The following is a 25,683-nucleotide window of genomic DNA, read 5'->3' as shown; positions in this document are numbered from 1 at the left end:
TTCTTATTAGCTGTTCAAAATTTAGCCCTGTCCATTGTCGGATATTTCTGAGCCACGATAGTCTTTTCCTTCCTAGTCCTCTCCTTCCCTCGATCTTTCCTTTCACTATAAGTTGAGCATATTGGTACTTATTATTTCTCAGTATGTGGCCCAGGTATGATGTTTTTCTGACTTTCACTGCGTTGAAAAGTTCTCTTGCCTTGCCTATTCTATGCAGCACTTCTTCGTTTGAGGTATGCGATGTCCACGAAATTTTAAGAATTCTTCGATAGATCCACATTTCAAAGGCCTCTAACTTATTTATGGTTGATGTTTTAAGGGTCCATGTCTCAACTGCATAGAGAAGAGTCGACCAGACGTAGCATTTGGATAGAGATTTATTCGAGAATCACAAAGCAGTTTTTTGATTTTTTCGAAAGATTTTCTGGCCTGTTCTATTCTCGATCTTATTTCTAGATCAGGATTTAAGCTGCTATCGATCCAACATCCCAAGTACTTAAATCTATTGACTTGTTCTAAAATGTGCCCATTTATTGTGCAAGATTGAGGTACATTTTGGTTTTTTCGGATTGACATCACTTTGGTTTTTTTAATGTTTATTTTCATACCAAACTGCTCACAGGTCGAGTTGGTCTTGTCGATGAGTCGTTGTAGACCCAAGTCGGAATCAGCGATCAACACCGTATCATCGGCGTATCTGATGCTGTTGATATTTACGCCATTCACCTTGACTCCATCCTTGGAGTCCTCCAGTGCCTCTTTAAATAGAAACTCGGAGTAAAGATTAAACAGCAGAGGCGACAGAACACATCCCTGTCTAACTCCCCTCCTAATTTCTACTTCTGCGGATGTGGAACCCTCGATCCTAACTCTGGCGTTTTGGTTCCAGTACAAGTTCTTCAGTAAATTGATGTCTTTTCCATCTAAGCCGACTTCTTGCAAACGTTCTAATAGTAGGTCGTGTCTTACTCTATCAAATGCTTTTTCGAAGTCTATAAAGCATATAAATATATCTTTCTGTTGGTTGTAGCATTTTTGCGCGAGAACTAGTAAATTGAAGAGGGCTTCTCTCGTTCCCATGCCGGCTCTGAATCCAAACTGATCGTCTCCGATGATTGTTTCGCACTTTCTGTAGATACGATTATGTACGACTTTTAACAGGACTTTTACTGCATGACTCATAAGGCTTATCAGACGGAACTCATTGCAGTGTTGTGGGTTTGGCTTTTTTGGTAGTGGGATGAATATTGACTCTAGCCAGTCTTGGGGTATTTTACCTGTATTATAAATGCGATTGAATAAAAGGACAAATATTTCGATATTTTCTTCACTGATTAGTTTCAACGTTTCTGGGTATATTCCATCTGGACCTGGGCTTTTATTTGTTTTGAGTTGATTAATTGAATTTATAATTTCAGATTTCAGAATTGCTGGCCCTTCGTTGTTATTTTCCAATATTGGTTCTTCTCGTATGTCATGAAAAAGAATTTTAATATAGTTTTCCCACTCTTTCAGTTTATCTTCCGTTGATTCTAGCAGTTTGCCATCCGTGTTCAGCATGGTGTGAAAAGTTGTTCGCTTGGTAGTTGATGTAAACTCTTTAACCTTTTTATGTAAATTAAAAAAATCGTGCTTTTGTTGCAGTTCTTCTATTTCGACGCATTTTGTTTCCAGCCAATTTTCTTTTGCTGCGGTTATTTTTCTTCGAATTATTCTATTTAGTCTTTTTTATTCTCCGTCCTGATCATCTTTTCCTTTAGATTCTCTTCGTTTGTCCACTAATTGTAAAATCTCATCTGTCATCCATTCCTGTTTGTTATTTCTGGATGATACTTTTAGATGTCTTTCTATTGCATTGTTCATTTGTTGTTTAATAGTTTTCCAAAGAACGTTTATATCATCGGACTCGGTAATTCTGTGGTGGTCAATATTTCCTAAATTTTTATTGAATTCTTTATTTACTGAGTGTTGTATAGTGTCGTTTTTCAATAATCGGATGTCTAGTTTGTGTTGAGGGTTTTGTTTCTTTATTATTTTCCATCTTGCGCGCACTTTTACAACAACAGGATTGTGATCAGAATTATGTCAGCTCCAGGATATGTTTTTGCATTGATGATAGCGTTGTGATATGTTTTGTTGACCAATATGTAATCTATTTGGTTACGGATTATTCTGTTTTCATTGTGTTGTGGTGAAGTCCAAGTGTATAATCTGCGAGGATGTAATTTAACAACATCAGACAGAACTGTAGATCTGACAAATCTGTAACAACAATCAGACAGAAGAAATGGAAATGGATCGGCCACACGTTAAGGAAAGATCGTAGTAACATCACAAGACAAGCATTCGAATATCAACCTGAGGGAACGACCAGATAATACCTGGAAGAAAACAGTAACCAGAGAAAACAAAAGAATCGGCTTCAGTTGGATGGGGGGGGGGGGGGGGGCGGGGGGAAGTGAAAAACAAAGCAAGAAACAGAGGACAATGGAAGGCACTGGTACGCTGATTAATCAGAGAATAAACACAAGAAGACGCTCTGAGCGAGAAACGCAGATGCGCCCAATACTCCACTAGGAGTGATGGTCCAAGATAGAGAGAGAGAATTATGAATTAAAATAAGTATTAGAAGACTGTAATAAATTAAACATAACTGTACTTACATAAATTCAAGACAAACTAAAATAGTGTAAATAAAAAATAGTAAATCCTCCTTGTACCTCCTCCTCTAAACATCATTTTCACAGATGCCACCGATTATTCCTCTCAGGATCCTTCGTTCAAATATAAGGAGAATGTTCTCATCTGCCTTGGAGATGGTCCATGTCTCCGATCCACATGTTAGTAGCTACTGGTTGTGTAAGGGTTTTGTATATGGTTATTTTTGTTTTTCTTGCTTAACTTTCTGCTTCTCATATGTCTACTCATTCTAAAATAGCATTTCTTCCGTCATGAAGTTCTCCTTGGTGATCAGGGAGTCTAAGTATGTGAATTTTTTCACCACTTCAAAGGTAGAGTTATCAACCGTGAATTAGTGGTCTCTGGTATGTTGTTGATCGACCAGGCCTAAAACCACTTCGATATTCGCCAAGAAGCTCATCTGAATAGGAGTTGACCATAGGTGGCCATATAAGATACTCGAAAATATTTTGTATGCTTTATTAAGGAGGGTTATTCCCCTATAGTTTCTACATTCCAACTGATCACCCTTTTTGTGTAGCGGACAAACGATTCCAATACACCACTCTTCCGGGATTTGTTCCTAATTCTAAGCTCTCATAGTAGCACCTCAGAGTAGCACCTCCACATTGAATAAGTTCCGTGGGTATACCATCACTTCCTGGAGATTTATTTCTTTTTAGGTGTTTTATTGCATCGCTGCGTTAAACTTAAACGCCATAAAATTGTGGTTAATTCCCAATAAAAACGATAAAAAACATACAAACCTAACATACGATTTATGTCACAACATTAACTCCTTGAATAGCTTCTTCATTTTTTATTAAAAATTAATAGAGATAGACCCGGTTTACTGTCATTTTCTATTTCGGAAATGATATTGTTGGGAAGCAAAGGAAATCTGTTGTTTGATAACTTGAACTAAATATATCTTGTAGTGTTTTAGTCGTTCAAGAGTTTATGTTCTTTTATAAATAATATAAATAAAGTAAGGCAGTTTTACAGACTACCCTGATGCGTTTGTGACATATTCTTTTAGAAGTAACTGTAGTGGACTTTTATTTTGTTGCATTCTGTCTCTGGCGGCCAACTGACTTCAATGAAAATTGGCTTCAACAGTATAAAGATTTTTAAACTAAATATATTCTTCTTGCTGAAATCTGTATGATAAACTATTAGGTTTTTTATAATGTTTTACTTTTGATGTCTACGTGAAATGTATTCAAACACAAATGAGTAGATATATTTAAGTTTAAACATGTGCAAACATTTCTTGATAAACTCGGAGGATTTAGAGATATATGTCACATGTTGTTTACATAGACCCTTTATGTACCTGCACATTAAAATGTTTACTTAAAACATTTATTTCCTAGTAACCTTGTTAATATTTATTACAGGACAAGTTAAACTTACCTATTTAAAAGATTTTAATCCCACAGTTGTCTGTGGTGCCCCCTACGGGGCATAAACATAAAAAAACGATAATTTCTAGAAAAAAAAAAAAAAATTCGCAGAAAGGAAAGCAAAATGATACGATAAAAACTTCTTGTAGAGAAGGTAAGTCGCGAGGATGTTGATATCTGTTGTAGATGACAGAGAGCAGATGATAATCATTTGAGATTGATACATGACAGATGAGAAACATCTGTAATTAAGTTCTATATTACGGCTGTTAGTCTAGTCGCAACATAGGGGTCCCGTGGGGGAAATTTTAGCTCGCCGTGATTTGATGGTGGTATTATAGGTTTTTGGAGCGCTAAATTCAATCGAAGTGGACATTACATGTTTAACTTCAAGTATCTCGAAAACTAATGACTTTATCGTTACGAGTGAAGAGGATGTTATTTACATAGAGAGTATTTGATAATCTAAAAATTGTGCTAAAATGGCAATTTCACCAGTGACGTAGAATTTGAGAAGAGTCAACCATTTACGGTCCCCTGTCGTATGCCTCTGGTAATAGCCGGAAACGTGTATTTAACATAATTTCATAGGGTGTATAGTACTTACACTTTCTACCAAGTATGAAAAGGATACGTCGAATAGTTTTAAAATACTGAGCAAAAATATTTTATTAAATAATACACCCTGTAACTCAGTAAGAAGCCATATTTTATTTAAGTGATTTTGGTTAAATCTTAATATTTTGAGATCTAAATTCTACAACTCAGAGATTGGACATTCTTAATGAAACATCCTGTATAAGCAAAACTATGTTTTTTATTATAAGGAAAAAAAGAAGAAAAAACGACAAAAAATTTTTTAATTAGTGAAAAATTCCCAGGAACCCGATTATCGAACCGGCATTTCAAAATGTTTAATCCCCGCGACGTTATTAAAAAAAAACAAATTATAAACAAATTAGAATAATTTTCAAATGCCATTTTAGAGGATAATTAAATTTAAATTTGAATTTATCAATACATTTATCAAAAATATACATAAAAATAAAAGTAATGAGCCCTTACACAAATTTATATTATTTTGGCAACAACCGCATTTTTGCAATTGAAAATATAGTAAAATTTAATGAACAAATTAAATATCTCATAAAGTATTAAATATTTTTCAACAATTTTTTTCTGCTTAATACTGGCAACATAGTGCAACTTTTCCTACATATTAAACAAAATAATTTATAGTGCTAATTTAAAACGCAAATAAAAATTTTTTGCAAATTTGATTTTTAAATTATATATTTTTATTTAAATAAATAGGGGGTCAAATTTAATTTAGTAAGTCTTAGGTGAAAGATTTATCCTTCAGCTTTGCAGGAAAAAATCCTAACGACCTTCATTAAAATGTAAATTACGTCAGCAGTTACAAAAGTAAATATTGTGTAGAAATGACCCCTTTTTAATTATTTAAACAATGATCTCCTTATATGATTTGGATACTTTTTTGAAAATATCTTTTGTATTCACCTAAACTTTGATATAAAATTTGTTCCAACCTGTACGGAATTACATTTTGATTTTTTTTATTTTATTAGGCTATAAATAAATACTGACACACTGAAGTTTATTAAAAAACATTAAACAATGGTAAATATATTGATATATGTTTGATCTATAAGAAGATTACCTGTGTTTCTATATTTCTGAATTCGAAAGCTTAAATAATTAATTTTGACAAAATTGGTTTCGCTGTATTCGCTGCTACATTTCGAATTTAATCGTAAAATTGCTATTTTCGTTTATAAAAGCTCGGCACACACACACACACACACACACACACATGCTCGTATCAACCCCAGCCCCGGGGAACATGTGTGTTCCAATGGAAAAGTGGAACCCACATGTCCGAAGATCAAACCGGTCACACCCCGTAATGGAGTGGTACCTATCTGACCCCCCAAGCTATACCTCCACCCCTCCCCATCGAAGGACATACCGAATGGGGAGGCGTTGATCTTAATGTTACTTTGGATGCCCTGGGTAATGGGACACCCTTTGTATTACTTCATGTGGTTAAGCCACCTGGTTTTAGGGGTAGCTAGAAGAGCTTTTCTCCCTATTAATGACTAAGTTAATTTTTTACTTTACTTTGGACTTGAGTCCTAAAAAAATGTGTTCCGGACATCAAGGCACCAATCTAAATCGGTGTCTTGCTGTCCAGACCGTGTGTGCTCGGTCACTCAGCCGGCGAATTGGCAAAATAAATTTTGTTCTCCTCGACGGCTGAGCGCCCGAAAGGTGTGGCCATCAAGCCCACGTCTGTCGGTACGTGACCTTGATGCTCACATTCCGCGGCTATGGTCCATTTGACCTACCTGAAGGGTACTTAGTGCCTGAAGGGCGACATTTGTGTTTCGATATTCTGTGGTTATCTCAATTTTTCATTCTTAAGGGTTTCCTCTATATCCAGCTAACTGCTGTCTAGGCCGTCTATGTACCGTTCTTTGGTTTTCGTCGTAGTTAGTCAATTCTCTTAATAATCTGCTAGGATGGTGTCTGATATTGTTAAATATTTCATGTGCTCTTTCGTCTATCATTCTCAGGACTTTCTTTTGTTGCGTATGTCCAAATACATATCTTAATGGGACATATGTAGGTATATTCAGAGCTTCCCTGATCATGTGGTTTTGGATGGTTTGTATTTTTTTCTTATTGGTTTTACACGTGTGCCCCCATGCGGCTGAGGCGTATGTTAGAGTTGGCAAAATTATACAATTTGCCATCCTAATCTTTGTCTTAAATCTCAGTTTACTCTTTCGACCTATTAGCGATGACAGTTGACTCCTAAGGGCTTTAGCTTTGTTGACCGTTTGTTTTACGTGTTCTGTAAAGGTCAGCCTTTTGTCCAACATTACGCCTAGGTATTTGGCTTGATTTGACCATTCAATTTGGGTATCAAATAGGGATAGTACCTCATTTGGTCTGCCTCTTCTTTTTTGGTACATAAGGGCCTGTGTTTTGTCAGGATTTACAGCTATTTTCCACTGCACACACCATTCTTGTAGTTCGTCAAGAGCTCTTTGTAGATGTCTTGTTGCAAAATCTGGGTGGGTACTGCTAAAAGCTATCGCTGTATCATCTGCGTATAGACTTAGCAACGATCTGGGTTCAGTTGGGGTGTCTGCCGTATATATGGTATATAGACATGGCGACAACACTGCCCCCTGTGGCACACCAGCCTCCATGGTCCCAACTTCGGACAGGGTTGGCCCTATCCGAACTCTGAACCTCCTGTTGGCTAGGTATGACGAGAGAAGACACGTCATCGCCTCACTATAACCATATTGGTTCATTTTATACAGCAGGCCGTCGTGCCATACCCTGTCAAATGCTTTACTGACGTCTAGAAAGGCGGCCGCTGTATATTTCTTTTCGTTGAACCCTTTCGTGATATATTCTGTTAACCTCAGCACTTGAAGTTCACACGAGTGCTCGGATCTGAATCCGAACTGTGCTTCAGGTATTGTTCCGATTGCTTCAGATTCTTCTTTTAGCCTAACTAATATGACCCGCTCTGCGATTTTGCTTAATGCTGATAATAAGCTTATCGGTCGATAATTCTGTGGAAATGTACCATTTTTTCCTGGTTTTTCAATCATGATTACGTGAGCCTCTTTCCATCTGTCAGGAAAATGTCTTAGTCTTAAGATGTTGTTTATTAAATTTGTTATGTACACTATTGCTTTTCCTGGCAGATTTTTCAGAGCTCTGTTTGTAATCTTGTCCGGTCCTGGAGCTTTTTTAGCATTAGTACGCTTGATCAGCTGTCTGACCTCTTCAGGGGAGGTGTGTGTAATACCTATAATGCCCTTTCTTCTTTTTAGAATTCTACATCTTCGTTCGACTTCTTCTGTGAAGTCTAGATCTTCATCGGGATGATAGTTTTCCCTACATTCTCTTTCTAGCGTGTTTTTCATTACTTCCGCTTTGTCTTCTTCTGTGTACACAATTCCATTTTCACCGTGTAAAGGAGGGATTGGTTTTTTATCTTTTCTTAGTATTTTAGATAGCTTCCAGAACGCGGATTTATTTGGGTTTAGTTGCTGGATATAGTTGTCCCAGTTTTCATTTCGATGATCGTCTAATTGTTTTTTGACTTCCCTATTCAGTTCATTAGCAATTCTTTTGTCCTCTGGGTTTCTTGTTCTGTTGGCTCTTCTTCTTTTCCTGTTTTTCTCGTTTATCAGTTCTTTCAGCTCATTGCTGATTTCCCTGAATCTTCCTTTTGTTGTTGGAGTTTTTTCTTCTGTGGTGCTGGCCTCGATAGCGTTTTGTATCGTTTTTTCTAGATGTTTAACGCATTCCTCTAGTTCTTCTTTTGTATTTATTGTTGGTATTGCACCAATAGTTTCACTTACTATTCTTTTGTAGTTTGGCCAATTTGTTCGTTTTTTCTTATAGGTTTGCAAGTTGTTTTAAAAGCTCGGCATATGTATAATTAAAAACAATAGAACAGCTTTTATCCAGGATTTACAATCTGTAAAGTCTGTATGTAAAGGTTTCCGTAGTTCTAAAATGACAATTAATTGGAAATAAATAACTTTAGAACTCTAAAGACACAAAACAATTAGAAAAAAAGAAGACATAAAATAATATTTATTTTAGATATTTAATTGAGAAGATTCACAACTTCTTTACCATCTCCACTTGAAAATAGTAAAAGTATCGGTAAAAAGGAACGAAGTGCATACGATTCAGTTTTTAATAGAGAATCAAAAATTTCGTTATTACGATGGAATGATTCTTCTTTTAGATGTGCCTATCCATGACGAGTGTTGACGATCATCATGGCAATCTTTATCTTATCTGCAGCAGCACGGAAAAGCTACACAGCTTTTGTATTGAACCGGCTTTAATCAGGAAGTTCTTCCACTCCCTGGACTTCGCTTCCCGATATTTTTCCTTACAGGATGGCTTCTAGGAGGGCATATTCGGATTCATTCCGCATAATATGTTCGAAGTATTCTAACTTTCGAGATTTGATGGTGATCAATACCTCTCGGTTCTTCTTCATTCTTCTGAGGAGCTCCTAATTTGTGATCCGGTCAGCCTACGGGATTTTAAGTATTCTCCAATATAGCCACATCTTCCAATTTTCTGCTCATATCTTCAGCATCATTCTTACTTTTATGCCAAAAGGGAGGCTGTGGCTCCGGTTGAAGGAGGATTTAGCTTTTTCAATGCACGCTCTTATCTCCTGGTTGTTGGTCCATTCTTCATTTATTATGGTGCTGAGGTAGTTGTAGTGCGACACTTTTTCTACAGGGGTTTGGTTGATGTAAATTTGACCTTCTGTAATAGTCTAGTAAAATAAGATTACACTACATGTAAATCAAAATGTAAATTCGTACAGGTTGAAACAAATTTTATATCAAAGTTTAGGTTGATGCAAAAGATATTTTCAAGAAAGTATCCAAATCATATAAGGGGATTATTATTTAAATAATTAAAAAGGGTCATTTTGCACAACATTTACTATTTTAACTGCTGAGGTAATTTACATTTTAATGAACGTCTTTAGGATTTTTTTCTGCAAATCTGAAGGATAAATATTTCACCTAAAACTTACTAAATTCAATTAGACCCCCTATGTATTTAAATAATTATATATAAAATTCAAAAATCAAATTTGCAAAAAAATTATTTTTTGCGTTTTAAATAGCACTATAAATTACTTTATTTTATATGAGAAGTTGCGCTATGTTACCAGTATTAGGCAAAAAAAGAACATTGGTTAACAAATATTTAATAATTTATGAGATATTTAATTTGTTTATTAAATATTACTATATTATCAAATGTATTGATAAATTCAATTTTCAATTTAACTCCCCTCTAAAATGGCATTTGAAAATCGTTCTAATTGGTTTATAATTTGTTTTTTATATAACGTCGAGCAGAGATTAAACATTTTGAAATGACGTTTCGATAATCGGGTTCCTGGGAATTTTTCACTAGTTAGCAAATTTCTTTGTCGTTTTTTCTTCTTTTTTTTCCTTATAGTAAAAACATAGTTTTGCTTATACAGGCTGTTTCATTAAGAATGTCCAATCTGTGAGTTGTAGATTCTAGACCTCAAAATATTATGATTTAACCAAAATCACTTAAATAAAATATGGCTCCTTATTGAGTTACAGGGTGTTTTATTTAAAAATTTAAAAACTATTTTTTCTCAGTATGTTAAAACTATTCGGGCCGGCGTAGAGCAGGCGGTAGTATGCTTGTCTCGAGTGCTGGTGGTCCGGAGTTCAAATCCCACCGCCGCCGGCAAGAACAACTAGACATTTTAAAAAATGTCTATATGCCCCAGGTCGACTCAGTCTGAATAAAATGAGTACCTTGGGTAAAACCAGGGGTAAGAATAGGCGGTTGAAGCGTAGCACTGACCCTGTTACCTTTCTTGTATACCGTAGGCCCTAGATATAGTAGACTACCTTGCTATACTCCCAAAGCCACGTGAGCGGTATAAAACGGGAGACTATTATTATTATGTTAAAACTATTCGACGTTTCCTTTTCATACTTAGTAAAAAATGTAGGCACTATACACTCTTTGTAAGTATGTTAACTACACGTTTCCAGCTATTACCGGAAGCGTACAAAAGGGGACACCAAAGGGTTGACCCTTCCCAAGTCTACGTCACTGGAGAAATTGCCATCTTAGTGCAAAAGTTTAGTTGCCTTTGATATAAATAACATACTCTTCACTAGTAACGATAAAGACATTAGCTTTCGAGATATTTGAAGTTAAACATGTAACGGCACAGTTGTTTTGATTAATGTTTTGTGCCGCTTAATTTTAATTTCAAATATCTCGAAAATTAATGATTTTATCACTTAGACTGAAGAGTATAGTATTAAGTAAAAACTAAGTGGCACAATACATTAATCAAAATAACTTGACCGTTACATGTTTAACTTCAAATATCTCGAAAACTAATGACGTTATCGTTACGAGTAAAGAGAATGTTATTTATGTAGAGACTATTGGAGAATCTAAACATTGTGCTAAAATGGCAATTTCCCCAGTGACGTAGAATTTGGGAAGGGTCGACTATTTTCTGTCCCCTGTCGTACGTCTCTCACCGAGAGAAAAAAATTCTTGACATAAAGAAACTTTATTAATATTTAAGAAAGATCGACTTGGCATATTGCCTAAGAAATATATCTTTGTATATAAGATAAAATTTTCTAAAATATTTCAAATAAATTATACTATAGCCAAAGAAATATATCTTAAACATGATTGAACTATCACTTTCTGGCAAACTTCAAACCCATTTATCAGAAAGAAATTACACTTGATGTTAATTAATTTTATTAGTCATAAAAATATATTTTCTACACATTAACAAACTATTCTTTCTGAGCAATAATATTTCTTAGTAAGGAATATTATTATTTTACTATTAATAATTTATTTATTTAATGTTAAGAAATATATTTCGCAGAGATAAACGTATATTTAGAGTTAAGTTAATATTTCTTGAAAATAAAGTGATATTACATACGGCGAAATAAATCATTGTGTTAAGGTAAAATCATTATTTATTAATAAAACAAGATATAAAACGTTATTATTACATACAAATATTTTCTCCACTCTTAAACCACTGGCTTCTACACAACAATAAAAGGATGGAGAGGCAAATCCAACTTCCTCAAATTTTCCTTCTTTTGTTAATAGCACTTTGTATATCAGCAGTTCACTAAAACAAAATCGTTATGTAGAAAGAGTAAACTTACTTTAATAAAATTTTTTTTATAAAGATATATGTATTTATTTTGACAAATTTAGGAAATACAAAAAAAAAAAAACAAATACACGGCCTCACATAAGAACTATTAATACATACTAATAATAATCAATCATATTTAGTTCAAACATGGCATTATTTAACCTACACATCTTTGTTTATTTTTTTCTTTTTGTTAATGAAATATTAATTATTTATCTGTATAATATTAAGTCACACAATAAACGTTGTTTAGCTAAAACACGAGGGAAAATACAAACAATGTAAAACATTGAAGCAGACATAATAATATGTAATTTTCTTAATTTTTATAATCTAAAAGAGACAGCATATCTAATCATTAAGAAATTTTATTACGGGAAAGTATTATTAGTTTACATCTAAGTCATTTAATACATATTAACTAATTCACGGTTTTCGGCAATAATATTTCTTAACCATAAACATATATTTCTTTTAGACTAACTGATTTCTTTATCTCAAATAAATTAACAGAAAAACTCCTCAGCATTGCACCCGCCATGTTTGATATAGCGTTGTATTGTATATTTTTATAGAAGACGATACATTTAAGAAACCTATTATAGTTAATACATAAGTATACACATTTTTAAAAAGGTACTTACATGTATGAAGTTCTACCATTTCTGGAAGGCCCCGCAGTTGGTTAATAACTCCGTTCTTAATATTGTTCTGAAGCTATATATTATATAATTCTATCCCAGCTTTAAATTGTGGCATATTTCCCAGTTAGAATAATAAGCTCCTTTATCTCAGAGTCGTCCATCATTATACCTAAAAAGCATATAAAGATACTATTATGTTTCTTTTTTAACCATTCGGATACGCAACAATATTATTATTACATCTTAAATTACTCAATTTACTTGTATTTAATACCTATATATGTACGTACCTTCAAAATATCCGTTAATTTTTAAAGTACACCAATAAATCCAACATCCATCTATATGAACATGAACATATCACGCCATCTCGACAAACACTGACGACTAAATCATAAATAGTTAATCTGCGCAATTCTTTTGTGGAAGAAAATCTCTGTGCAAGTAACATTTGGGCATTAATGACAAAGTTTTTATTTCATAACCACAGTTACTACAGAGGGTATTTCTGAAGAATTATTTCTTGTGGTTTAAAATATTTATTTGATTGCAAGAAAATTTCTTGTTCACAAATATAAATATGAATTAACTTAACATTATATTTCTTATACTGCAAAATATGTGTAGTTTTCAATTTAAGAAATAAAAACTTTAGGATAAGAAAATTAAATGTAACCATTAATGCATTTCTTAGTATTGAAGAAATTATCTGTAAGAAATTATTGAGTTGTGTTTAAAAAACTCATTTCTTTATATGTGAACCGGTATGTTTAAGTTAATACCATATGTTAACTTTTAAGAAATATTGCTCAAAGAAATCGGTGTTTTAGGAGAAAAGAAATTGTTCTCTCGGTGTGGTAATTGCCGGAAACGTATATTTAACATAATTTCATAGCGTGTATTATAATACTTACACTTTCTACCAATTATGAAAAGGATACGTCGAATAGTTTTAAAATACTGTCCAAAAATATATTTTTTTAATTTTTAAATAAAACACCCTGTAACTCAATAAGGAGCCATATTTTATTTAAGTGATTTTGGTTAAATCTTAAAATTTTAAAGTCTCAAATCTACAGCTCAGAGATTGGTGATTCCTAATGAAACCACCTGTATAAGCAAAACTATGTATGTTTCTTACTATAAGGAAAAAAAGGAAGAAGAAAAAAGAGAAAAAAATTGTTTATTAGTGAAAAATTCACAGAAACCCGATTATTGAAATGGCATTTCAAAATGTTATCCCAGCGACGTTATTAAAAAAACAAATTATAAACAAATTAGAACAATTTTCAAATGCCATTTTAGAGGGGAGTTAAATTGAAAATTGAATTTATCAATACATTTTTCGAAAACATACATAAAAATAAAAGTAATGAGACCTCACACATATTTAAATTCTTTTGGCAACGACCGCGTTTTTGCAATTGATAATTTAGTAACATTTACTAAACAAATTAAATATCTCATAAATTATTAAATATTTTTTAACCAATGTTTTTTACTTACTTAATATTGGTAACATAGCGCAAACTTCCTATGAAATAAAATAATTTATAGTGCCTATTTAAAAAGCAAAAAATAATTTTTGCAAATTTGATTTTTAAATTTTATATATAATTATTTAAATACATAGGGGGTCCAATTAAATTTAGTAAGTTTTAGGTGAAAGTTTATCCTTCAACTTTGCAAAAAAATCTTAAAGGCCTTTATTGAAATGTAAATTACGTAAGTAGAAGTAGTTAAAAAGTAAATATTGTGTAAAAATGACCACTTTTGAATTATTTAAACAACGATCCCATTATATGATTTGGATACTTTTTTGAAAATATCTTTTGTATTCACCTCAGCTTTGATATAAAATTTGTTACAACCTGTATGGAATTACATCTTGACTTTCTTTTTATTTAACTAGGCTATAATCTTTTTCTTGCTAATGATTATAAGATTTGTCTTCTTTACGTTTATATTGAATCTTTAATCTAATAATTTGTATAGAAGAGAATTATGCAAATTTTTATCACAATGGAATTAAAGTCAAGACACACTATAGGCCACACTGCATTTTTTGATTTAAAATCTAATATAAAGAAAAAAAAATAATGATAACTCAATAAATTTTAAATAAAGTCTTAGTTATACGAATTAAAAAAATATATGAAGAAAGGCTATCATCCATCATCGCAGGAGATGAAATAAGGAGTGATTGAGCATTATTAAAAATGAATTTTTTCTTTTCTTTTTGATGTATCTAAAGGGGAAATCGTGATGTCGGAATAATTTATTTTTAATTATAGTAAAGTAGTAAATTAAATATAGATTAGAAACAAGAGATTTATTAGGATATCATTCATCCCTATATAAGGGGTTAAAATAAAAGATCAGTAGCAAAAAAGATATCTTAAAACTAAATTACCCGAAATTAGTGACGCGAAGTTGAAAGAAGGGATTTTTGATGGTCTGCAAATTCAAGAGCTTATGACATGTGTAGCTGTTAATTTCATGTTAATCAGAACAAAAAAGGGGCTTGGGTGGCTCTAATAGAGGTGTGTCACAATTTCCTTGGCATCACAAAAGCTGGCAACTACAGAAAAATTATTCAAGAACTTCTTTCTGCTTATGATGCTCTAGATGGCAATATGTGATTTAAAATTCACTTTCCAGATTCGCACTTAGATTTTTTTCCTGAAAATTTTAGTGTCTTATCAGGTGAGCATGGTGAAATATTTCACCAGAATATATTGCACATTGCAGGAGGCTATAATGAGAAATAGTCAGCAGCAATGCTTGCCGATTTGTGTTGGTCGATTTACCGAGAAACTTCAATTGAAACAATGAAAAATCAGGAAACTACAAAATAACTTAGATTTTACGTAGCAGTCCGATAAGTACTTAGCCTACGAAAGAAAAAGGAAAAGCAAGTGCCTTTTTCAAGTTTGGAAACAAATAGTAGTCGCACGGGGCCAAATCTGGAGAATACGGTGGATGGGGCAACATTTCTTAGCCCAATTCGACCAATTTGGCCATGGTGACGGCGGAGATGTGAGCCGGTGCGTTGTCATGGTGGAAGAGCACTTTTTTCTTTGCCAAATGGGGTCGTTTTTCTTCAATTCGGCATCGAATCGGCCCAATAATTCGACATAATAGGGCCCAGTGATGCCCCGTTTTGCCCTTCTCCAAGTAGTCGATGTAGATCACACCTTGTGAATTACAGAAAATGCTGGCCATCACCTTTCCGGCCGATTGGACAGTCTTCGCCTTCTTCATAGCACGTTCGCCGGGTGCTGTCCACTTTTTCGACTGTTCCTTGGTTTCTGGTGTATACCAGTGAATCCATGTTTCGTCGACGGTTATGAAACGACGTAAAAACTCCTTTGGATCGCACTTAAATAGCGTCAAACACTGCTCTGAAGTGGTCTCACGGTTGCGCTTATTGTCTGAAGTGAGCAAACGCGGCACCCATCGCGCCGACAGCTTTCTCATGCCCAAAGTCTCATGCAGGATATAACCAACGCGGTCTTTTGAGATACCTACTGTACTGTGTCAGCTATCTCGCGCACCTTCAGTTGGAGGTTTGTTAATACAAGATCGTGGATTTTTGTCACGTTATTCTCCGTGGTAGCCATTTTCGGGGCACCATCGCGTGGCTCATCAAAAACCGACGTTCATCCACGTTGAAACTCATTAAACCAATTTACAGTTGCCATCGAAGGAGAAGAGTTACCGTACACAGCATCCAAGCGCTCTTTGATTTGGCTGCGTTATTTTCCTTCCAAAAACAAGAATCGAAACACCGACCGATATTGCACTTTTTTCATTTTAATAAAATTCGCGGAACGCTTACCTTCACACGCAATCATAACAATACTATAATTTCGAATTGGCTGAAACTTTGACATTAGCCTACGAGAACGCATTAAATGACAGTACACTTCATTTGCGATAGTGGCGCCATCGGGAGGAGAGGCTAAGTACTTATCAGACTGCCCTAGTATCATCACAATGAGATAGATGTAGTGAAAATTTCAAGACCTGTATTTGAAAAAATAGTATTTTTACTTTATCGTACTATATACGTAGTATAGTATAATAGATAAAGTTATAGGTTCGTGCAAAAAATTTTTTTTCAGATTTCACTTTTTTTCGACGTTTTGAGTCCCCCTGAGTCTAAAAAGCAAATAAAAAAAAACATGTCGGAAGTATGTACGTACGTATGTACGTACGTATGTACGTATGTCGCCACCGCCCAGCAAAAACTACCGGACTGACTTCGCTGAAATTCGGTATGAGTAAGTTTAAGAGAATTTTGTCGAGAAACTAAGGTTTAAAAAAAACCTATCAAAGGGGGGCCGAAATAGGGGGGTTATTTAGGGCACATTTTTGCAAATTTTGACCGAAACGAATGAAATTTAACTCAAAGTTAGCTCATCGATAGGTAAATAGAAATACGGAATTTGACGTTTCCAAATTCAAAATGGCGGCCAGCATGGCCGACCGCCCACCCGACACATTTCCCTACCTATCTAAAAACTTGTTTAAGATAAGTTTAATTTGAAAAAGGCGTTATATAACCTAAAGATGGGGCTATAAGAAGAATGTTATCGTTTTTCAGAAAAAGTTATGGGTTGCCTATATTTAAGGGTTCAAAATTTGACATAACTTTGAACTAGACTTTCTCAAAAATGGCTCCAAGGAATTTGTTTATTTTTTGATATATTTTTGGAATCCTATCGGTAAATTGAAATGACATTAGTCAGATTTCTTAACTTCCCATAGGAGGGGAGTTATGAATTTTCTATAAAAAAATATTCGAGTGCCCGTAACTTCCTTTGTAATAGAAACTAAAATTTGAAATTTCGCAGACATATATGGTACTTTATTATTTATTATCACAATAAATTTTACTTAAAATGTGGCTTCTGGTTGAACCGAAAATAAAAAAAATCTTAATTTTTTTAGATACACCCTATATATTTTTACATATTTTGAAAGAATGCAAAATTACTTTTCCAATCACATAAAACTCGTTGCTGTAGTTCAAAAACTCGAAAAGTTACAGTAAATAGAAATTTTGCTATAATCTTGTGTGTCCTCTCTCACGCGATCATAGCAGAGCATTATTATAGGGCAGTCAATAAGGGTATTTGGCTCCGAATTGCATCCTACTACATCGATGTACTTGATATTTTCACAGTAAGTAGGGAATAGCTCAAGAAACAAAATCTACCCTATATACTATGGCGCTTTTATCTTGGGGTGGTTTCCACCCCTTCAAGGGGGTGGAAAATTTGTTGGTCAAAATAAGCACGGGAGTGGCTAGAGAACCTATTTCTAAGCAAAAACTATTTCTAAGCAAAAACTGGTCTATACTTTTTTTTTGAGAACTCAATAATTTTTGATTTATGCGTAATTGAAAATTGGCCATTTTCATTGAAAAATTACACCTTTTCGGACGGATTTTTGTGAATACCTTAAAAACTATGCATCGAACTAAAAACACTATATAAAACTGTGACTGCATAAACTTCACTGATGATGCATAAGGATGCTGAAATAGTTGCTATATGGAGATGGTAGTCCAACTCTGAATCGAATATAGACAAAACCTGCCTTGAACCCTTTTTAATCTTTTTCATTTTACTCAGATTTTGAGTATTTAGAAACTGTCTTTCGGTCCTTTTCCTAGACGAAGAGAAGGTAAATGCGTGGCCTAAGTGTCCTCTATTTGCTTTCTCCTATTTTCGTCGTCTCTACGTGATTATATATTGTAAAATCCGGAGATATGGGATGCAGCCAGAAAGCAGTTTATTAACGAAAAGTCTTAGATTTAAAATATTGTTTATTATATTTTTATTTCAATTATTCTAATTGTTTAAAAAGTAGTAAACTTTGTATCTGGGGCTTTTCGTTGTTTTCCTCGTAATACGAGAGATGTCGCTGGATTGCGTCTCAAAAGGTGGGTTCATTGCATCGCGATGGTTTGCCTTAAAAGAGGCAGAATGTTTATATTCCCTTCAGAGTTGTGACTGCATAAACTTCACTGATGATGCATAAGGATGCTGAAATAGTTGCTATATGGAGATGGTAGTCCAACTCTGAATCGAATATAAACAAAACCTGCCTTGAACCCTTTTTAACTATATAAAACATTTTTTAGATTCTAAATAACAAAGAGATTCGTTCCTTCGTAAATGTTCTATTTATAATACAAAAAGAGATATGGTAGGTGAAAAGAGTTTGTTTTTTGGTGCATGCTCAAATTGGGGTGTTCAACTTGAAATAACAGAGGAACGGTAGGTTTTAGGTGTATAATGCTACCAACGCCTTTTGTAGTGTTTGAAAAAGCCTTTAAAACGAGCACTATTAAATGCCGCTTATATTCAAACTAAGCGAGATATGGTGTAAAAAAATATATGACTAATGTACTTTAAGGAAAAATGAAAAGTACATACATTTAACCCCTCATCCACCAGAATTTAAATGCATTGTTTTTCTTCTGCAATACCTTTTCATATAGTGTTATTTCTACTTTCAAAAAGTTGAACGGGTTTAAAATGAATGGTTTTTGTAAAAAATGTGATCAAATTATAGAATGCATTTTTAAAATTTCTTATGCCCCCATGATAAAGCGCCATAGTATAAAGGATAGACTTTGAATCAAGAGATTGGGCTACTCCCAAAATTTCATTAAAATCCATGTAGTAGGATAGAATTCGGAGGTAATACCTTTTTCTTAATCTCGCGCATTGACTGGCGTAAAAAAATAGAATGAAATGCAAATATTGTAAACTATTAATTTCTCAGAAAAATGAACTAATTTGAAATGAAAGTATGACTATAATATTCTATTGATTTATGCAATAATCTATACATCTATAGTGTGTCCCCGAAATATGGCATCGAACATTTTCTCAAATGCAGGAATTAATGATGCGTAGAACTATAAAATATTTTCAAGTATACAAGGTGTTTCTAAAATATCAAAATAACGAGTAACTTTGCTATTTTTATAGAATGCCAGTATCCAGTACGATAACGATAATAGATCGGTACGATAAAGTTCTCGGGCGGCCTTTCCGTCCAGCGTTTTTACTTAAAAATTTAAATATTGTACTTTATAATTTTTATGGTTGTTACTTTAATAATATTGTCTTTTATTGAAATGAACATTATATGAAAAGTTTGTCTGGTGTATTTATTCTCACCGACATTTAGAGCATTTAGAGCACTAAAAGTAACATTATCATGCATGAAAACAATAAGGAAAACACTTTTTTGTAGACTAGTGATTCCTGTTCCAATTAAATAAAACTCACCTGAGGATAGTCTCCGTCTTTCGTTTGATAATCGAATACATAAAAGAACGTCTTAGGACTATTTGATTCCTGTCCTACTACCTGAGGTGGTTTGACACTGAGTAAATCTCCAGTTTGCACTAACGGAGCCACGAACTGAGCATCACTAAGAGCAGCTATTACCGAATCTCTAGTATTTACAGGATGCTGAACCGTCCTCTCCCATTCAGTATATTCATTAACTATAGTAAAAAATATCTCACTTAAGTGATAGGTGTATGCATTTCGTACGTAAGTTCTTAGGATTCTATCTCTCCTTTCACCTTCGAAGCCTGCGGTCACATCGTTGTTGGAGAACATCCAAAGAGCTTCGCTGGTAACCACCCCATACAAGAGATCATAGGGGTTGTTTCCTCGAGGGGTAATTGTTGCTTCGCTTCTCTTCATATTAACGTTGACAGGTCCCACGAAGTACTGTAAGTCTTGAGGCTTGAAATAGGTTACTAGTTCTTTGGCAAAGTCTGCTTTGATGACGACTCCGTCCACACTTGGACCGAACGCGCTGAGGTAGGAGGGGGCCACAACGTCGGCTTGGAGAAGCTCCATTAGGGGAATTTCTCTAAGACAATCTACGATAATCTCGTGGTCTCTTCCGACATCCTCTGGAATTGAGCAATTCACTTCTTTGGCTAATTTGACGGCATAATTTACGGGGTCTTCGACCTGGAATTAAGAAAAATATGGTTTTAGTAAAACTTATTTTATAAATATTGACAAGCAATGACTAGGTGTTTTTTTAAAATAATTTAAAACTTCCAAGAAAAGTATTAGCGAAATCATTGTTAATAAAAAGCTTAAAGGGGACTTAGTATGATTTAGTGTGACCAACTAGCCCGAAAAATCCGGGACATGGCCCGAATTACAAAGTCTTGTCCCGGCGTCCCGGACAAGGCTTCCGGGCCATCCGAATTTTCAACGTTTCGGTAAAATTCCATTTTGAAATTTTTAATACATCATTCTTCTGAGAATTCACATCAAATTGAATTGAAGGGACGAAAAAAAATCGACAATTTCTAGACTGTTACCTGTTATACTAATACCACATCCAAAACGCATGAAATTTTTTATCGTCGTATTATAGTTCTACGAAAACTCAAACTCTTGACTTTTTCCGGTTTCTGTATTTTAAAATAATTATTGTATTCTGAAAAGACGATTTAAATACATGAATATCAAATAATGATAATTATATTTTAACCCAAGGTTCAATTTACATGGAAATCCAACATCAGTTGATTTTCTAATTTTTCGTTTTTTGAGAACGATTTCCGGATTGGAAGTCGAAACATCAAAAACTAACACAAATGTAATTATCATTACAACCCATTCCATCAAAGAAATTTTTGTCAACATAAAAATGTTAATAACACAGGTTTACAAAAAAAAATAAATTTTGGACTATTTGACGAAACCATATGACTAGGGAGTTTTTGGGGTCGCTGATCACGAATCCGGGGTCCGCTGACCTCTATCACGTCAGGTAAAGGTCATTTCAAGATCAAATCAAGATTAATCGACAATCGCGTTGAAACTGTCTATAGTGGGTTTTTTGGGGTCTCCGATCACGAATCCGGGGTACGCTGACCTCTCTCACGTCTAGCTCAAGGTCATTTCAAGATCCAATCAAGATAAATCGACACAATCGCTCTGAAAAAGTATATTAGGGGGTTTTTGGGGTGGCTGATCACAAAACTGGGGTCGGTTGAGCTCTACCGCGTCAGGTAAAGGTTATTTCAAGGTCAAATAAGTTTTGTGGACTTTTCCTGATTTAATTGTCTATTTAAAGTTTTATATTAAAAAAAATGGCCCGATTTTCATTGAAAAGTCCCGGATTTTAGGTAGGCTTTTCACTCTTGTTCCTAATTCGGCTAAATTGGAGTTGGTCACACTAAATGATACAAATGATCCAAAAGATGGCATAACCCAGACATCCAAAGTGAAAGTTATCCTCCAACACCAAATTGTTCTATATGATCCACATTATGTTCAGAAAAAGTCACACAATTTTGAGCGTTGGGTTTGGGGGGGGGAGAGAGGGGGAAGCAATCGGTAAATTCGTAGTTTTTTACGTTTTTCGTCAATATTTCTAAAACTACGCGGTTTAGGATGAACAACCTGCTACACAAAAATGGTCTAAATTAAATTTGAAATAAAAATGCCCTATGCATATTCCTTCTAAAATGAACAGTTCCAAAGTTGCGGAGGTAGTACAGTATATTGGTCCAAAAAAAAAGGCCTAACCCAGACATCCAAAGTAAAAGTTTTCCTCCAACACCAAATTGTTCTATATGGTCCACATATTGTTCAGTAAAATGTTACACCATTTTTAGCGTCCAGTTTGGGGGGAGGGAGGGGAGATGGGGGAGAAGTCGGTAAATTAGTAGATTTTTTAAGTTTTTCGTCAATATATCTAAAACTATGCTTTAGCGTAAACAATGTTCTATACAAAAATGTTCTACATAAAATTTAAAACAAAAAAGTTCCTATATATAATTGTTATAAAATCAACGGTTCCAGAGTTACGGAGGCTGAAACGTGGAGGTTTTCGATACTTTTTATATTTTTTGGGCAATTGATGATGATTTCGGGTGGTGAGGTTGACGTTTCTTCAAGGGCTTAATACATACCATCGGCCACTGAAATAGCAAATTTTATTTACAAAACACAATCCTGCTAAAGAAAATTTTTTTCATCAATTTCAGCAATAATATTATAAATCGCCCAAAAAATATAAAAAGTATTGAAAACCTCCACTTTTTTCACCCTCCGTAACTCTGGAACCGTTGACTTTATAACAATTACGTATTGGGCCTTTTTTGTTTTAAATTTTATCTAGAACATTTTTGTATAGAATATTGCTTACGCTAAAGCACAGTTTTAGAAATATTAACGAAAAACCTAAAAAAGCTACTAATTTACTGACTTCTCCCCCATCTCAACCCCAAACCAGACGCTCAAAATGGTATAACTTTTTACTGAACAATATGTGGACCATATAGAACAATTTGGTGTTCGAGGAAAACATTTACTTGGGTTGTTTGGGTTAGGCCTTTTTTTTGGACCAATTATACTATACTACTTCCGTAACTTTGGAACCGTTGATTTTAGAAGAATTATGCATAGGACCTTTTTTATTTAAAATTTAATGTAGAACATTTTTGTATAGAAGATTGTTCATGCTAAACCGCATTGTTTTAGAAATATTGACGATAAACGTAAAAAACTATGAATTTACCGATTTCTCCTCCTCTCCCCCCCAAATCCGACGCTCAAAATGGTGTGACTTTTCTCTGAACATTATGTGGACCATACAGAACAATTTGGTGTTGGTGGATAACTTTCACTTTGGATGTCTGGGTTTGGGTCTAGTTATACCATACTAAAACTTTTACTTTCTAAATTGGCTACTGGTAGCAACATGATTTCTTCTTTCATAAAACCCACCGAAAACTTGTATACAGGAAATTCTGGGTAGCAAATAATATTCAAAAGGTGTGGTAGGGGAGTCCAAGCGGGGATTTTTGCAGTTACTCGAGCACGTCAGATTACCATATGGGGAGAAACTTTGTACACTGTAAATGTACCTTTACCATATATTGGCTCTTAATACAGGGGAGTTCGTTAAGGGGGTCCGAAAAAAAATTTATCCTTAGAAAAACTCGAAATCGTCAGATTAATATAAGGTAAGTTAAGTACATGCAAAAAAGTGTATATTTCTAAAATTTTGGCTTGAGCACCGAAATTTTTTTGCATTGTTAGTGAAAAACAAGTTACATTTTCCTACTATTCTTTATATATTTTTTATATGCCCTGGGAGGTGTTTTAACCACCAAAACCCATTCCCTGGGTGCTCCACTGCTTTTGATGTCTTGTTGCTTCTTCTGTTGGCTTGAGCAATACGAGATTCGTCGATATTTTCCGACCAACTCATTGCTACTTCTCTAATTTTTTTCCCATAATGTACATGCAATATATCACTAAATTTTAATTTCTTTGCAGGAGACCTGGGTAATTCAGAATTATTTTCTGCAGTAAAATGATTACCTTTAATTGTCTTTTATATGCTTTTTTTCGATGCGTCTCCTTACTTCGACTGCCTTTTAACTGACCACAAGATCCGGGTATTTTTTCCGATTTTCAAAACAATAATTTTAGATAAATTTCTATAGTATAAAACACCTGCTCGCTTTATAAATTTTAGAACCCAAGAGTCGAGCTGCAGCTGCATAGGTCAGGGAGTCGCACGCGTTGTTGTATACAAACGAGTTTTAGCTCAGGTAGGTACCGTTACAAATACAGTTATAACTTCGTTTCTATTTCAAATTACTTAATAACATTTTAGGACAATATTTCTATGATACTATGAAAAGTTTTTTGTAAATGTAAGATTCCCTTAAATAATATCTAATTTCAGCTTTACTGTTACAAACCCGTTAGTTACAAACAACTTCCAATTCAGTTTTGTTTTAAATAGATTACAACAGATGTTGGGTTTTCACCAAGTTAAGGATATTTTCGAGAAAATCCTGTTTTCAACATTTAACTGTACGAAAATAAACTGCAACACTATTAAATTATGGCTGTGTTAAATCCGTATTCGATTTGGTAATCATTGTATCAAAAACTTCGTAAATGAAATGAAATTCGTCTCTGCAAATTTATCTTCGGTTTTTCTATTTTTTGAGAGGCTATTACAATAATTAAATGTTTAGGTATTGAACATTTTGTTTGTAAAGCTTTATTACAGACCACCCACACTCATTAGCGGTAAAAAACCGTAAAACCGTGGAATTTTGAGAATCAACACCGATTTTAATGAAAATTTGGGTTTAAGCTATGTTGACACTCTTCTTTAAAATCTACCCTATGCCGAACTGCGCTTTTGCCCTGGGGGTGAAAACAACCCCATCTAGGGGATGAAACATTTTTTAATTAAAATAACTATGGAAATCGATATAGTGACCAATTCTGAGTAAATTTTGTTCTATAAATTTTTTTTGCAAAATTTACACTTTCCTAGTTATTTGCGATTGAAATTATGCATTTTTCGTTGAAAAAACTTATGTTTTATAACCGTTTTTCATGAATATCTTAAAAAAAATTAATTTTATAGAAAAAATCATTAAGAACAAAATTGTGGATATTAAAAAAACAAAGACATTTGTGTCGGAAAGATCTAGGTAAACCCAATTAACGACTGACTTATTGCTCTTTAAAGGATGGTTATTTTCAAAGAACATCGAAATGGAGAACCTTCTATCTCAAATAACTCGAATGTGGTGCATTTTTTTTGGGATAACTTAAAAGATATCTTTTAAAGTCCATTAAAAAATATTTTAAATAAGCTGTGACAAAAGTTTTTTGCATAAGAACTGACTGACCTATGATGAAAATAAAGTCGATCTCTGCTTTTTTCTTTTTGAAATGTGAAACTCCTCTTCGTTCCAATACTAATAGAAATGAATAGCTTCCCACTTGAAATTTACTTTATTTAGGTAAAATTGATACGATCCATGTGATTCGACCGGTTTGGAATGCTTAGTTTAGAAAAAATAGTTAATTAAATCGAAAATGAGATTATTATAATTAGAAAAAGTGCATTTTTTTAAATAAACCTAAAAGTGTATATGATACAAAAACACAAAAAATCAAAATTTTCAGTAAAAGAAAGTCTACAATTAATATTTGAAACATTTTTTCATATTATGAATACATTTAGATTTATTTAAGAAAAATTCACCTTTTTTAAATATTTTAAAAAATGTCATTTTCGATTTATTCAACTATTTTTTCTTCTAAACTAAGCATTC

The 25,683-nt window shown here is 33.8% G+C and overlaps 1 protein-coding gene across 1 annotated transcript in view; it reads right to left on the bottom strand.

The window, feature by feature from the left end:
• Nucleotides 1–25,683, bottom strand: part of LOC114329334 (neuroligin-4, Y-linked-like) — a 470,481-nt gene that overhangs the window by 34,099 nt on the left and 410,699 nt on the right. Inside the window, exon 5 of the mRNA XM_050656283.1 lies at nucleotides 19,835–20,536. Coding sequence (XP_050512240.1) covers nucleotides 19,835–20,536 — 702 coding nt within the window. The remainder of the gene's footprint in view (nucleotides 1–19,834; nucleotides 20,537–25,683) is intronic.

Source organism: Diabrotica virgifera, chromosome 7 (assembly GCF_917563875.1).
Source record: "Diabrotica virgifera virgifera chromosome 7, PGI_DIABVI_V3a".
Lineage (NCBI taxonomy): Eukaryota > Metazoa > Arthropoda > Insecta > Coleoptera > Chrysomelidae > Diabrotica > Diabrotica virgifera.
The sequence above is the reverse complement of the archived record's forward strand: the minus strand, read 5'-3'. Positions and strand labels throughout refer to the sequence as shown.